This window comes from Eurytemora carolleeae, unplaced genomic scaffold (genome assembly GCF_000591075.1).
Source record: "Eurytemora carolleeae unplaced genomic scaffold, Eaff_2.0 scaffold1481, whole genome shotgun sequence".
Classification (NCBI taxonomy): Eukaryota; Metazoa; Arthropoda; class Copepoda; order Calanoida; family Temoridae; genus Eurytemora; species Eurytemora carolleeae.
Window position 1 is genome coordinate 1,531 of NW_019397370.1, and position 16,880 is coordinate 18,410.

The 16,880-nt window shown below is 30.0% G+C and overlaps 1 protein-coding gene across 1 annotated transcript in view; it reads left to right on the forward strand.

Annotated features, from left to right (window-relative positions):
* Nucleotides 1-52: 52 nt before the first annotated feature.
* Nucleotides 53-16,880, forward strand: part of LOC111713811 (uncharacterized) — a gene marked incomplete in the record, with an annotated part of 26,240 nt that continues 9,412 nt past the window's right edge. Inside the window, 10 exon segments of the mRNA XM_023488754.1 lie at nucleotides 53-226; nucleotides 5,944-6,060; nucleotides 6,333-6,402; nucleotides 6,627-6,719; nucleotides 8,578-8,625; nucleotides 9,891-9,955; nucleotides 11,588-11,669; nucleotides 13,040-13,087; nucleotides 13,805-13,942; nucleotides 14,852-14,910. Coding sequence (XP_023344522.1) covers nucleotides 6,005-6,060; nucleotides 6,333-6,402; nucleotides 6,627-6,719; nucleotides 8,578-8,625; nucleotides 9,891-9,955; nucleotides 11,588-11,669; nucleotides 13,040-13,087; nucleotides 13,805-13,942; nucleotides 14,852-14,910 — 659 coding nt within the window.

Genomic DNA, 16,880 nt, shown 5'->3' on the forward strand with positions numbered 1-16,880 from the left:
GGGGGGTAGACACTTTTTTCTACTAGCTCTAGAGAAAGCTTTCCCTTTTTCTAGTTAGTATACTGTATAAACCGGTGTCAGAGGCGTCAACATATAAACATCTTTAGAGTTATATATTCTGATTCACTAATTCCAATTATGCTTCCTCAGTCTTGTATTTCAAAAGAAAGGCTTAGTGAACGTTAGAACAGTGAGCTGAATCCTTTCCCATGTAAGATGAATAAAGGTACGTGTTACATCTATTTTCACACTGTTCCCTTTTAAGAATCCTACATCCTACTTTACAATGATTAAGTATAAATAACAATGCGTCTTATTTCGATGAGCTTTCTAGAAATGTACATGTACACTGCAGAAAATTAGTATGCCGCGCAATCCGCGTGATTTGGGAATTTTTCAGTTTTCTTGCTCTAAAATGCGGATGTTGCTTCTGAATTGTACTTTGCAGTTAAGATCATTTTCCTGTGTCCGAATTTAATGAATTTAAGCCGTGTCACAATTCCCCCAAAACAGGTTTCAATTGAGCGCTGGCTTAAATATTTAAAAAAAATCTAAAACAAATTTAAGTGGAACCACCAAAATTTGAGCCGCGGCTTAAATTCAAACTGCGGCTCAAATTCTTTAAATTCGACCTCTATTTCACGAGTTTCACGGATTTTACATGTTTTGAATAATACCACACATTACCGCACTTGGTCGATTTTCGCTATGAAATCCAACCCACTCAACTTATAATCTCAAACCCAGGCTAAGAACATTTATATATCGATAAAAAACAATATCAGATTTTTTTATTTTATTTTATTGTTTATTTTAATCTTGTAAATTAGCTTGTAGCATTAAAATAACAAAAATTAGTTATGTTAATGCAACTTAAAGCTTAAACTTTTTTCCCTAAACAAACTTTTTATCCAGGAAAATAATAATGTATTACAAAGTTATTGCTGTTGACATAATAAAGCTTTAGTGTGTATTTTATAAATATATATAAATAATTATTTTATGTGGAGTATCATTAATCTTGAACACGATCTCAATTTCCACTTTTAAATTTGACTTGCCTCCGAATCCAATTTTATAATCCTTATTCTTTATCAACCAATTTCGAGACCTTTGTTGTTTTAAACTTTTACTCTTCCATTTCACATTGTTAAAAGAGTCAAAGTTTACTCCATCAGAATACACAAATATATAGATTAGAAAATTAGAATCTGCGTTGAGTGCTCCGTTCCTGAAATTTATTTATTGAATGTAAAGAGCAATTTTAAAAGATTAATTTTAATTCGAGGCGCAGTAAATAAAGTAGTTATTATTAACATGAATTTGTAGAATTTCGAATGAATTGTAATATGAGATTGTTCCAAACCTTGACTTGATGTATTTACGCAGTATTTGTTGTGTTTTGCCCATGTTCTTGCATAATCGTTATGGGTACATTATAATAAATTTAATTCCAAAATTTGATTGTTTTTTTCTTCCAAAATTTAAATTTTGATCAACAGAATTCGAATTGAAAAAAATAAGATTAAGAATTTAGAAAGAAAATTAAACTCTCCAAAATTTGAAAACAGAAAGAAGAGAAGAAAATACAATTTTATATTTACAAAAATATTGAATCTAGAATAATGTCAATTTTGGATTATTATAGAAAAACTTGAAAACAGCCACATTTTAAATTTTTTTCTTCTCAATCACATTCAAGGATATTCAATCAAAATTGATTTATCGACGTGTATTTGCACTTTCCGTCCTTCGTTTGCTTTCCGTTTTTTGACCGATAAATCTCTTAAAGGGACTGTTAACGTAATTTCAAGTCACCCCCCCTCATGTAAAGACTTACATACCCGATTCACAACGGTACTATTAAATCTTTAACGGTTATGTTTTTGACTAAAGGAATTGAGTCTTTTCCACAAAATCAAAGTTTCTAATCCCTTTATCTTTGCAGCCTGGTGGCAAAACCTTTGATATTTCAAACTTAGATTATTTGACATAACATTATTCATAGTTTAAAATATCTAGGTCATTGGGTTGCAAAGATATAGGGATTAGAAAACAACAAAGACTCATTTTCTTCATAATTTCTTTTTTAAAGTGATTTATAATTTCTATTTTAAAGTGATTTATAATTTTTTTTTTGTAAATAATTTTTTTGTAAATACCGAAATTTTCATCAGAATTATTGAGATAAAGAGCTTACCCGAAGGGTAACTTTGCATTTACGTAACTTTTGAAATTACATCGACAGTCTCTTTCAGCATTACTTCGTTCTAAATCTAAAGTAGAGGTAAATGGGGTCAAATTAAATTACCTAACCACCAAATTGACGGAGAGATGTATTGTTTAATGACCTTTGAGTTAGCAACTGTATGCAGTGTATCTATAAAAATAAATAAAAACATTCTTGTTATCTTGTGTAAGTTAGAATTGTGGATTTTTACTCTAAATGTCTAGTCGACGATATTTGATAGTTTTAGAATGAGTTAAATAGATGATAGAACTTATCTCATCATATTGGTTAAATAGATGATAGAACTTATCTCATCATATTGGTTAAACTAAAGTGCCCGGCGCTGCCCGTTGAATTTCAAAAATCTTTATAGAAACGGGTTCTCAGGGGGTATGTCATCTATCCTATTATCCTTGAGGTCAAGTGTAATTTTTTTATCTCTTTTTATGTATTGCAGGTTTTCCTTCTATAGGTAACATTCACATATACTTACATATGAATCAGATGAATCCTTGTTATTAAATGTATTGATAGCTTTATATTATCTGCTTTCATCAACAAAATATATCCTATATACGCTTGAAATTAATAGACTATATAATAAAACAAGACATTCATATATATGTTGCGTATAGCCGGCCAAAAGGCTAGACCGATTGGTCTTACATTTTTTATGTACACTCATGGGTAGTTGGGGGGTGCCGGTGTTATAGGCTAAAAAAATCCACGGGCAACGCCGGGCTGTTCATCTAGTAGTGCGGAGAATATAAAAAAACTTGTGTAGCCTGCAGTAAGTAACCACTTTTTATGAATAATAAATACATAATTAATACATTTTTCAGGGGAAAACATATTTTTTATGGTTATTTATACTTTCAATAAGGTTCTATATACATAATATTTTGTATTTAAATGAATAAATGAGTTTATTATGACTAAACATCAATATACAATATATTATATACATTAATAATTACATTAATGTAAAGTATACATTTTATTTTTGTATTTGCACACTCGAAATCTGCAATATTGAAAGAAAACAATTTTAAAGATAAGAATTATCATCTTAAATAACTGTTTATTCTATCACAATTTAGAATTAAAATATATTAAATGTTTACCACACTAAACATTGATTTTTTTTCAACACATTGCAAAAATATCAATTTACGAAAATATATCCGGTTAAATCTTAAAAAGTAGTGAAAACGTATTTATGAAAACTGGTTATTTTATAATCTTTCAGTGTGTTTAAACAGGATTAAATCGACACCACCTTAAAGAGAAAAATCTGCAGTTCTTACTGAACCTTGAAACTTCCTAAGCGTTTGTACTTTGAAATTCTGCAATCTGCACATTACTACACCAATACTAATATTAATCCTCATGTTACTACACCAATACTAATATTAATCCTCATGTTACTACACCAATACTAATATTAATCCTCATTTTACTACACCAATAATAATATTAATCCTTATGTTACTACACCAATACTAATATTAATCCTCATGTTACAAACCAATATTAATATTAATCCTCATGTTACTACATCAATACTGATATTAATCCTTATGTTACTACACCAATAATAATATTAATCCTTATGTTACTACACCAATACTAATATTAATCCTTATGTTACAAACCAATCCTAATATTAATCCTCATGTTACTACACTAATACTAATATTAATCCTCATGTTACTACATCAATAATAATATTAATTCTCATGTTACTAACCAATAATAATATTAATCCTTATGTTACTACATCAATACTAATATCAATGCTCATGTTACTAACCAATAATAAAATTGATCCTCATGTTACTACACCAATACTAATATTAATCCTCATGTTACTACACCAATACTAATATTAATCCTCATGTTCCTACACCAATACTAATATTAATGCTCATGTTACTACATCAATACTAATATTAATGCTCATGTTACTAACCAATAATAATATTAATCCTCATGTTACTACACCAATACTAATATTAATCCTCATGTTACTACATCAATACTGATATTAATCCTCATGTTACTACACCAATACTGATATTAATCCTCATGTTACTACACCAATACTAATATTAATCCTCATGTTCCTAACCAATACTAATATTAATCCTCATGTTCCTAACCAATAATAATATTAATCCTCATGTTCCTAACCAATAATAATAGTAATCCTCATGTTCCTAACCAATATTAATATTAATCCTCATGTTTATACTAACCTATAGATTTGGAGGAATATATCATGTACAAATTTCAGTTACTGTAAAATGTGGAATTTTTGGATCGACCTGAAAATTACTTTTTTTACAAATAAAAAGATTGAGATCTAGAAATAATTATTTTATTGTAATCACTAGATGTAATTTAGTTTCTGGGGAAATATAAACACTGCCGTACATCTTCTAGAATATAATTCTTGCCGAACTTTTCTTAAATTTCAAGTATGTTGAAAATAATATGTATGTATGTACTTAATATCGGAGCTGATAGACCTAGTTTCCCCCGGAGTAAAACAAATAATCTGAGCATATGGTGATCAAGCAGTGAGCTTCAGATCCTAATGCAAGCATCATCCTCACTTTACTGCTGCAGTGTAAATATCGGCTTAGTACTTAAACAGCTAATATAATATTAAAATAGAAATTTAGGTAGCTTTGCACCTATCCTTCTGTTTTTTAATACAAGTTTTAGTATGAAAATAATTGAGTCTTTGCCACAAACTCTGATTTCTAATCCCTATATCTTTGCATATAAATATGTCGGAGACCTTAGATATTTCAAACTATGAATTCTGTTTGATGAAATAATCAAATATCAAAGGTTTACAACATCAGGCTGTAAAGATATGGGGATTAAAAAAATTGAGTTTGTGACAAAGACTCAATTCTTTTTCCCAGACAAGAGAACTGAGTCATTGTGTCACAAATCTGATCTTTAAATGCATTTATCTTTGCAACCCAATGTGTTAAACCTGAACAAATTCTGTTAGTTCAAATAATCTAATTTTGAAATATCAAAAAAGGTGTACACCATGAAATGTACGGGGATTAGACAATTTGAGTTGGTGGCAAGAACTCCGTTCCATATCTTATTGTTTTTTTTCTGTAGACCAAAGGTTTCATTAAACCTGCCAATATCAAATAAAAATAATAATACAAATAAGAAGTTAATCTAAATATTTAATGCAACACACACTCTGATCTATTTACTTCATTGTTCTTATTCCTGTAATTTAACATAATTATCTTTAACTTTTCATACTTTTATTTACGATGAAAATAGCTAATTATCGAAGAAAAAAAATATTAATCTCAAAAAGTGTTACAGGTTACAGGGTTACAGGGTTACAGGGTTACTCAAAATGAGACTTTATTTATTTTGTTTCTCAAATTTCTAGTTTCAATGCAATTATGCAATTAATCATTAATCATGAATTAATTGTAATTATTATCTTATTTCGTTTCTATTTTTATATCAGCATAAACCTGCAGATTTGTGGTATTTAATGTCATTATTTAAATCTCAACCTTTTTGGATTTCCCTGTATAAAAGAGAACTATTTAAATGTCTCATTTATTTATTTTTAAGTTCAAGAATTAACTAAGCAACGATTTGCTTTACCCTCTCATAAAATGACCCCATCCTGCATAATTTGATATTTGTCAATATTTTAGGTTTGAAATTGACACAGAGCGTACAGAGTTGAATTGACGCATTTCGTACAAGGATAAGAAAATGGTCGCAGAAGACGATATTCCAACCAACCCAGGGGACCACTGTATCCGACCAAGGTTTTTTTTATTAAATAAGTGACTTATTATGCAAAAGTATTTGAAACAATTCACAACGGTACCCTTGAAAGATTTCTCTATCAGAAATTATGATTGTTAAATTCTAAATGTAAATGTTAAATTAAAATAAATTGTAAGCTTGAAATAATATAATAATAGAAATAAAATGTAGCTAAGAAAAGTACCACTGTAACTAAATTATATCGTAGAAATGGGAATAAATTAGTTTGTTTATTTATTAAAAACTAGAAATCTATTTTTTTATTACATAGATCTAAGTCTGAAGCTGGAACTTTAAAAAGACGTGGTTTTCTTAATCAACTTATTCTTCAAAGAAAACATGTAAGTTTTATTTTTATTCTATTTAAATTTTGGAAAGTAGCAAATTCCTTCTTTTGTTAAACTTTTAATTATTCTAAATAATTTTTAATCCACAAGAAAATATCCTATAAAGAGAATAACAATTCATGTATTGAATTTTTTAAATACTTATTTTCAAATGATGAAAACTTGATCAAAATATGATGAAGAGAGTTTAGAAATTAAATTTGAAAACCTTATCATAGGTAAGTGCCAGCACAGGATCCGGGAGATTAACTAATCCTCTGGTTTCTCTTCATCCTAGTCATCATCCCCATCCTAATCCGCATAATCAAAAGGTTGGGATTCACAGCACTGCAACCAAGATGTGCACGCGCTCACACACAAATCGAGCAGTATTTTGCCAATTACTCTTTTTAAACTTATAGATTAAAACAAGCGCGATGCCTTTTTAAAAATTGCCTAGGGCTACAAAACAGCAAAAGTAAGTTAATGAGGGATAACCAAAGGTCAAGGCGTTGCGACACTTTAAAGTCGAGGCTGTCTAAAAATGAATGACTAACTTAAAGACTTGTCTATGATGTCTCAGTAAGAGATGAAAAATGGGAAGTAACTGTCAGATTTCTGTAGAGATCAATATAAAGATGCTGCAGATATAATTGCCCGAAACTTGATTACTAGAAACACAATTGCTAGAAAAAGTGTACTCACATTGACATACAGAGCCCGAACAACCGTTTGAAGATATTTCAGCAACTTTTTTGCTTTTAACCACTCGTAGAGTCTAGGCTAGATCTCAACCGCTGGTTAAACCGCTCCCGCTGAGTTTTTTTCTCCAAAGTATATATCATTCGAATTTGAATAGAGTATCAGTAAACGAACTTCTGAGTTTCCTTTTTGGGATTTTGATTTAAAAAAAAAGATATATATGGAGCATATAAAGAATCTGTATAATATTATAATTCGTTACAAAATATTGGTAGCTACAAAACTGCCTAACCCTATTCATGAAACTGGGTTTCCAAAACTAGGTTTCATGCAATAACCTGTTTTAAGTTTCGGGCTCGGTTAACGCCATACATATTTACACCTTTCCTCTCCAGGTGGTCTACCGTCTAATGCATTATACCAGTTTCATTCATTAAAATTTTACGTACAAAGTAGCCACCATTGATTTTCCATCTACTATTGTTCCAGCAACTCTATCTAAAATACAAATATTATCAACCAGGCGACTACCTCTTTTTTAGTATTATTATCTGATGGTATTTTATTAAAATATTGACATTAATCTTTAAATTTTTTTTAAATCTAGAATTTTGAAACCTCCAAAATATTAAAATACTAAAAATACAGGCATTATATGGTGATTCTGTATTCCTGGTTTAAGGGTCAGGGGTTTACTACTTTCGATCCCACTTTTACTTTCTTAGTTGTAAACACGTTTTTAATGTAGTTAGTTTCGCGTGATGGTCTCTGTTTTTTAAGATTGCGGGGTTCAAATATGTTTTATATCCCACTAATAAAAATTAAATATCTTTAAGTGAACTTCTGACACCCACTACCCAGTCTCTTTACCTAATCATTAACCATTATCATTGGAGTGGAAATAGTAATCATAACTTTAATTAGGTTTTGACATTGGTAACTTCATACCTTTGTAACTTTTACACTTTTTAGTTCGGACATTAAGAGAAAATATTAGGTTTACACGACGTCAAAAGTGTCAAATATAACATGGAAAATGAAATTTTCTCCCATTAGTTGACATGTTTTCAAAGATAAAATAAAAAAGTGTAAAAACAGAAAATAAAGAACACATAAAATTGCACTTATTTTACTGTAAGATACGCACTTCAATATAAAATCATCACTATTATTAATAATTTTCTTGCACACAAAAACTGAATTGGCACTTGTGACGTCAGAATACACCTGTACTGAGAATGTACAAATTTACGTTGCCATTGCACTAGAATCTATTTGAAGGTTTGTATAAAAGGACTGTATACTTATGGATTTACATAATTATGTATTTTTGAGGTCGAATTTACACATTCGAAAGTTGTGGGCTTGAACTAGCTCCGGGTTCAGAGATTTTTTTAGTTTTGACATTTATTAGATTGGAATTAAGCTTCTGAAAAATGGTCGAGATTTATATCTTCAACTAATCATTAATTAATATTTAATGTCTAGGAGATTTCTCCTGAATATTCGGACAGATCTAATCTACACCCTGAAAAGGTTAAACTTTATTTTCCGGTTATATAAAAGGGACTGTCCTTGTAATTATTTGTGATGTTTCATTTAATATTGGGCATCTTGTCAGATTCACAACGGTACTCTTTAACCCTTTATCCGGTCAATTATGTTAGATGGTAGAAGAAAAGCGTTTGTCTTTGACAATTACTTCTTATAGACAATTATCACAATTAAAAATTGTCGAAAAAGTTTTGAAAATGGGCTCAAATAATCATATTCATTCTTGACAAGAAAACTATTTCAACGGTACTATTGTGAATCGTACAATGCCAGATGGTGTATCTTTCGACCTACGCCAGATCCGCTAAACTACACTTCCAACCTACTAGCACGTGGTTTTACAGCTGTTGGTTAGATATGTGACCGCAGCGCTCGGCACCTAGCCTGTCCTAGCCGGGGCGCTTGGCCCCCTAGCCTGACCTAACCCTCAAATAAAAGAAAATAAAACAGCTGTACTAGGTACGATATTGCAGTAGAGATAAGTATATTGAGCTATTCCATCTATCTACATAAAGTACACAGCTTGAGATAAATTAAACTTGGTTATTTACCAAATATATTATAGGATGAGTATATTCTCTTCACTAACTGTAAATTCCGGTTCATTTTAAGTACATGGTGTCCTGCATGGAGCAGGCTCTTGCATGGGATGGGGCGGACTCGACCCCTAAAGTTTTAACCATTTTAACACAATGTACTAAACATAAAAAGCAATGTTATAACATTAAAAACTATTAGTTGGCATATATTAAATGCGCATTTAGTTCTTCAATGTATTTGAAAGGGGGTGAAGCCAAAAAAAGGTTATATCCTCTTGAATGTCGTCTTCCTTTCAAATAATCAAACAATTAATATTTACTCGAGACATAGATAATTTTAATGTTTTTTTTCAAAATAAATTAATAAATATCGGAAAATGTCATAACATTGCTCTTTATGTCTAACATCGTGTTGAAATGGTTAAAACTTTTGAGGGGAGTCCGCCCCATGCAAGAGTCCGCTCCATGCATGACTCCTATAGCACTTGATATATACTCCTCTAGCTGTAAATAGGAGGAGTGTAGGAGGATGTATAAGGAGTACCTACTCTTTATATACTCCTCAAGCTGTAAATAGGAGGAGTGTATGAGGATGTATAAGGAGTCCCTACTCATATATACTCTAGCTGTAAATAGGAGGAGTGTAGGAGGATATGTATAAGGAGTCCCTACTCTATATAAAACTGAAGACTGTTCTCTCTATTCTAGAGAAGAACGGAGAGAGGAGAGGAGGAACCAAGTTTATCCGAAACCGTGAATGTTTTTCGTCCTAGGTAGGATCTCACATCTACAGTTTTTTTTAGGGGGAGGAGGATTTAGGGGCATGTAGGGGGGATTAGGCTTCGCACCCAATTTCTAGTTATAGTCTGCCAGCTTTTTGTTGCTGATTTAATTGCAGGCATTTTTAAAATAACAACAAACAAAAATGTTTTTTTTTATTTTGACCAGTCACAAACATTCTTCAGGGTTATGGGAGTTATAAAATAGATAAAAAATTGACCGGATGAGTTTAGCCATTCATTGGATACAAATAACAAATTATCTTTTTATCTGTTTAAATTTTAAAAAGTTCAGTCCTTAAATTGAATGACAAAACCGAAATAAAAAATTTTAAAACGTTGAAAAATTTCATTTTCGCAAAAATATCGATTTTTTAAGATAATCATTAATGAATATAGGCCTAAATGAGAAATCCTAATACTTTTCAATTTGTTCTATTTTTAAGAGTTCAATCTTTTATGCTGTCAAACAATGTCAAAGATTAGCAAAAAAATCCGTGAGAATTCCATCAAACTTTAAAGGATTATAATAAAAACCAAAAAGGAATTCCAGATTTGCTGGTCATTCAATATCTTGTATTAGGATAATTTTTAAAAAAGTATAGGGAAGGGCAATAAAAAACATTAAAACGTTGTTGTCCATCAAGAAGATCGAAATATATTTGATCTTTTTAGAAAAACTAAAAAAATCGTGAACAATTCCTTTCTGTGAAAAATTTGTCACGATATTTTACATTTTTAATCTTAATTTCCTTCTCTTAATGTCCCTGATGTCACATGTCAAGCGTATTATTTTCTCATGATGATCTAATATTAGAGTTTTATGAAAGGAAACATAAAATATTTTTGAATATCGTGCTTGAAAGGGACTAAACACGAAATTTTTAGTAGATTTTCTTCTACAGATTGGCATGCCCGATTCACAACGGTGCCCGTTAATACTTTATCTGAGCAACAATAGGAACGATATCGTCGTTTTCCCATGTTAAAAAGTGTGTTGAATCAACTAAAATACATTATTTTCCTGGTTCCCAAGTACTACTTGTAGAAAAAAAATAGCTAAACTCGGAAATTAGCAAGGATAATTTACTCACATTTGCTATGACAAAGGGTACCGTTGTAAATCGCACATGTTCCTCTTTTTTCAAATACAGGTTTCATCGAAAATAAGTCTTTATAATACCATTACGTATTTACATGATTGGGAGTGATATCAGTAAGATCTAAGGGGACGCTGTGAATCGGTCTTGATCCTCTTTAAAATACAGGGTCCCGATCCAAATTTCGTCTACAATCCCAATAAGTATTTACAACATTTAAAGTGATATCAGTAATCCTATATAAAGCTGACTCCGGTTTGACTCCGATAAGATAATAGGTGTGTACAATAACCCCTGAGCGAGGGAGGGAAGACGACCCGCACCCGTTTGACATCCTTTCCGCAGATGGGAAACTAAATTTTCGCTATAAAAGTCGACCCACTCAACTTACAATCTCAAAACCAAATTCACCAATCAAAATTAGAGGCAAATCGGTCAAAGGGTGTCAGAGGTATGATCGGACAAACAGAGATTACAACTTTATATTTATAGATATTATTATCTTTTCATTGTATTCTCTGTTTAGATCTAAGTCGGATGCTCATACAATTATCCGAGCCTCGAAACCTCCATCCATTATCAATCAGTTCATCCAGCAGAGGAAGCAGGTTTTTATTTTTTATTTTCTATATTTGACAGGATTCAGTTTCAGATAACAAACTAGATCAATAACAAAATTATATCAAAATAGAATATTAGAATTGTATAGATTGTAGCACATACAGGGTGTCCCAATAAATAAGTGACAACTTTGAGATCACCTTTGTTAATAATTTCAAAAATCATAATAAAGCTGAAGTTTATGGTATAAAAAATGTAAATTATTATGTTTATTATTCTACAAATCGTTGCAAGATGTGTCAGGAATTTCTGCAAAATAAGGGCATCAACATACTAAATCAGAAACCATTTTCGAAGATGATCTCAAATTTCCAATGTTTCGGGACACCCTATCTAACTCCAGGCAGTTCTAACAAAAACACAAAACAAGATTGGAAAACGAAGAGGAGCTTCAAGTGTTTTTATTAAACTCAATTAAGAAAAAGAAAGAAATATGCCAAATATATATAAATATTAATATATTATCCATATTAAGAATATGAGAAGAATAAATTATTAATCTATATTATATGAAAATACATATATTTGGATGAATAGATATTTAGCAATATTAAAAATAAATTATAAGATTATAATAATAACTATCTTAATTTTTTAAGGGTGTTTTATTTTATTTTAAAATTTTTGTTGCAAAATTTTATTACTACCAAAAAGTAAAGGTTTAAGATTTAAGTTGAATAAATCAAAACCAAGATTATTTCAGATAGGAACTAAACAACAACCATCAAATTCTTTTTTATTTAAATCAAATTTCTCATACTTTTTGGATACTTCAAATTATGAATTTTGTTGGATTAAGTAGGCAAAGTTTGAAATTGCAAAAATTTACCTTATCAGGTTGCATGAATATAAGGATTTTGCAATCAGAAGTTTTTTCACACAAAAATTTAGTAAAAATTTAGCAAAAATTTAGCAAAAATTTAGCAAAAATTAGCAAAAATTTAGCAAAAATTTAGTAAAAATTTAGTAAAAATTTAGCAAAAATTTAGCAAAAATTTAGCAAAAATTTAGCCAAAATTTAGCAAAAATTTAGCAAAAATTTAGCTTACAGTTTGGAAGAAATATACCTTCAAGAGTCGTCTTTATAATATAGTTCTTTTAAGTTACCTTCACAACACATTGAACAACTCAAACTCAAATTTTCTAATCCCTAAACCATTGCAACTTGATGGTTTAAACATTTGATATTCAGAAGTTTTTTTTTGATCCAACATAACTAGTAATTAGAAATATCAAAGGTAATATCTTAGGTTGCAAAGATGTTTGGATTAGAAAATCAGAGTTTGCGGCAAAGACTCATTTCCTTTTACATTCACGTGACTACATAAATTCCTTTAAACCAGATGTTTATTTTTAGTCGAGTTCATCAGTGAGCGCTATGATGCATCCTTTAACCAATATTCAGGTTAGTTACTAAATACGTGCAGCATGGAGAAATGAACCTTTGAACCTATTTTTGTAGAATCATGTCAATTTAAAACTCAAGGTTTATCAGAAAATAAGATAGTTTTAAAATCCTGTTTTAAGCTCATCACAACTTTTGTTTCATTAAAATAAATAAAAAATTATCATAAAAACGTACGTAAATGCTTTTATTTCCACATAAAAATTTGGAAATTATTTAAAAATGTTTATTCTATCATTTCATTAAGAGTTGAAATACTTATTTGGTTTGGTTTCAAAAAGGAAAAAAAAAATCGTATTTTTGATTTTTAAGCCATTTAAAAAAGAAAAAACAAACAGGGTTTAGATCTTATATTCAGGATTTTGAGGAAAGAAGTTCGCAGATTAGAATGAAAAAATATGTTAAATATTGATTAGTAGGGATTGCTTAACTCTTTTAAATTTTATGAATTTAAATGTTCGCTTATATTTTGTAACTTAAATTATTAATAAAAAGAAAATGTATGAATTTTAAATATTCAACAAACATTCAGGCAAATTAGAATTTTTAGAAAAACTTTAAGAAATATTTGAAATATTTTTTATTTTAAAATATGTCTTTTTCTACCAAATTCATTAATTTTCTTTTGCGACTGTGCTGCATGCAAACATGAACATTGAACAAGACGCATCTTAAGAAAATTCATTGTCAATGGTTTATGGCATTTTTCTATTTTAGGAGAATTCTCCCTTATTATCTCAACCAGATGGAACCTCTGATCAAACGGAAATGGAACCTGGAACCAAACCGGAACCGGAACCTGGACCTAAATCGGAACCGGAATCTTTTAGGAAATATTCAGAACCAGTTTCTAAGGTAGAATAATAAGAATGTTTTTATAATCATAATAATGCTTATTTTAAGTTAAAAAAGATAAAACAAAATTAGATTGTATAAAGTTGTAATCTCTGTTTGTTTGTCTGTCTGTTTGTTTGTCCGATCACAACTCAAAAACCCCTGGACTAAAGTGTATCTCTTAACTGAAATCCCTAGATAAATTATAATTTATCTAGGCTTTTAGGGCAAAACTTAAGTTGCAGAATTTATTTCAGATTTGAAATGAGTTCATTGAAAGAAAACTTGACTAATTCCGGATTTTTGTGTCTGTCACTTTTAAAGTTTGTTCACTGGCTAGATGGAGTTCAGCCGGTTGTATCCTAGCTTGGCCGGATATTCCCAGCTCAAATCGTTCAATATAAGTTCACGAGATTTGTGGATAAAAAGAATTTAAATAGACTGTTATAACGTTTTTTTAAAGGTTTGACCTTTTAATAAGATCTCATCAAATTGTCAATTGTAAATAATCAAAATATCAATCCAATGTAAACTCTTTCATATTTGAACAACAAAGGAATTGAGTCTTTGCCACAAACTCAAATCTTCACATCCCTATATCTTTGTAATTTGATGGTGTAAACCTTTGATATTTCAAACTTACATTAACTAATAATTCAGGGATCATAGTTTGAAATATCTAAGGTCTACGACGTTGGATCGCAAAGATATAGAAAACCATACTTTGTGGCAGGAACTCAATTCCTTTAGAGTTTTCGATAGTTCTATCTGTCTTCTGTCATTTTCGGAAGGATAAAATTCGACATTAATAAAAATTCTGAAACTATTACAACATTTTTTTGTTTCAATCTATATATTCTTTTTTGATGAATATATTTGATTTACAATAAGTCGGATAAAAAGATTTCTGATAAATCCTCCATGTTACAGAGCAGAAGGGATTCAGAAGATTCATCTTCTCATCATAGTTCATCAAAATTTCGACCCAGGTTTAGATTTTCTACAATCTCAACTGCACATGTTTAAACAAATACGTTTGTCTTGAGATACAGGGGGACCCAGAAAGAGTAAGACTTTAGAAAAACGTACGTATTCGTAATAATAAAAGTAATTTTCTTACATTCGTGGTTCTCTGAAAACGTAAACATGTTTAAATCTTTGTCATACAGTGATAACCGGAAAAGTTTGGAATATGATGACGACTTTGAGACTTAAGTTATGATCTTAAATAGCCTAGTGAACATGAAACACAGCTAAGATTTTTCTGTGTAGCAACAGATGTCGTCTTCCGATTTCACGGTTTTCTAGTTTTCATCATGTATCGTGTACAACGACCAAATTAAATCTTTAGAGAAGAAAGTCTTAGAAGTTTTAAGTCGTCTCTGAAGTCTCATCCTTTGTGGATAACCCTGTATACTTAGTTGGAAACTTTAAATTTTTAATAGAGACGACCTTCTGAAGTCATCTTGAAAGTCGTATCAATTCACACATCATTTTTACCTTTTTAAACCCTATGCTTATCATGAAGTTCTATGCTGCGCACAATTCTATATTATATAACGGAATCATACACTAATTAATTTAACTTTTTAAAGGTATTTCCAAATTTAGATTTGAAATTTTGTTATTTTCAATTTTCTATTTTCTATGGATTTTAAAATATTTAAATAATTCAATATTTTCCAAATTTGAGATTTCTTCAGAAAATATTCTTCAAGCATAAAATATTCTTCAAGCATAAAATATTCTTCAAGCATAAAATATTCTTCAAGCATAAAATATTCTTCAAGCATAAAATATTCTTCAAGCATAAAATATTCTTCAAGCATAAAATATTCTTCAAGCATAAAATATTCTTCAAGCATAAAATATTCTTCAAGCATAAAATATTCTTCAAGCATAAAATATTCTTCAAGCATAAAATATTCTTCAAGCATAAAATATTCTTCAAGCATAAAATATTCTTCAAGCATAAAATATTCTTCAAGCATAAAATATTCTTCAAGCATAAAATATTCTTCAAGCATAAAATATTCTTCAAGCANCCCCCAGATTCAAATAGCATGATAAAGTCTAAGCCATGGCATGCATTGAATAATTTGTGATATTCCTAATTCTATATTTTTATTGACCAGGACGGATCTTCACTTCTCTTTAATAAATATCCTTACATATAAAACCTAACTGTATTCAAACATGAGCTTGGAACTTTTGAATTGACAGGACTAATTTAAATTTAAATATCTCCGCCCATGAAAGAAGAAGCAGCTTCATGGTTAGGGTTTAATTATTCCGTCCATGAAAGATTAAGCAGCTCTGGTTTAGATTAAATAATTCTAGTCCATGTAAGATTAAGCTGCTCTGGTTTAGATTAAATTATTCCCGTCCATGAAAGATTAAGCAGCTCTGGTTTAGATTAAATAATTCTAGTCCATGAAAGATTAAGCAGCTCTGGTTCAGAATAAATAATTCTAGTCCATGAAAGATTAAGCAGCTCTGGTTTTGAATAAATAATTCTCGTCCATAAAAGATTAAGCAGCTTTGGTTCGTATTCAAAATTTATCGTCAATGAAAGATTAAGCAGCTCTGGTTTAGAATAAATATTTTTCGTCCATGAAAGATTAAGCAGCTCTGGTTTAGAATAAATAATTCTAGTCCATGAAAGATTAAGCAGCTTTGGTTCAGATTAAATAATTGTCGTCCATGAAAGATTTTATGAAGCTCTGGGATTAAATTATTCCTGTCCATGAAAGATTAAGCTGCTCTGGTTTAGAATAAATAATTTTCTACATGAAAGATTAAGCTGCGTTGGTTTAGATTAGATTATTCTCTTCCATGAAAGATTATGCAGCTCTGGTTTAGATTAAATTATTCTTATCCATGAAAGATTAAGCTGCTCTGGTTTAGATTAAATTATTCTCTTCCATGAAAGATTAAGCAGCTCTGGTTAAAAACAAGC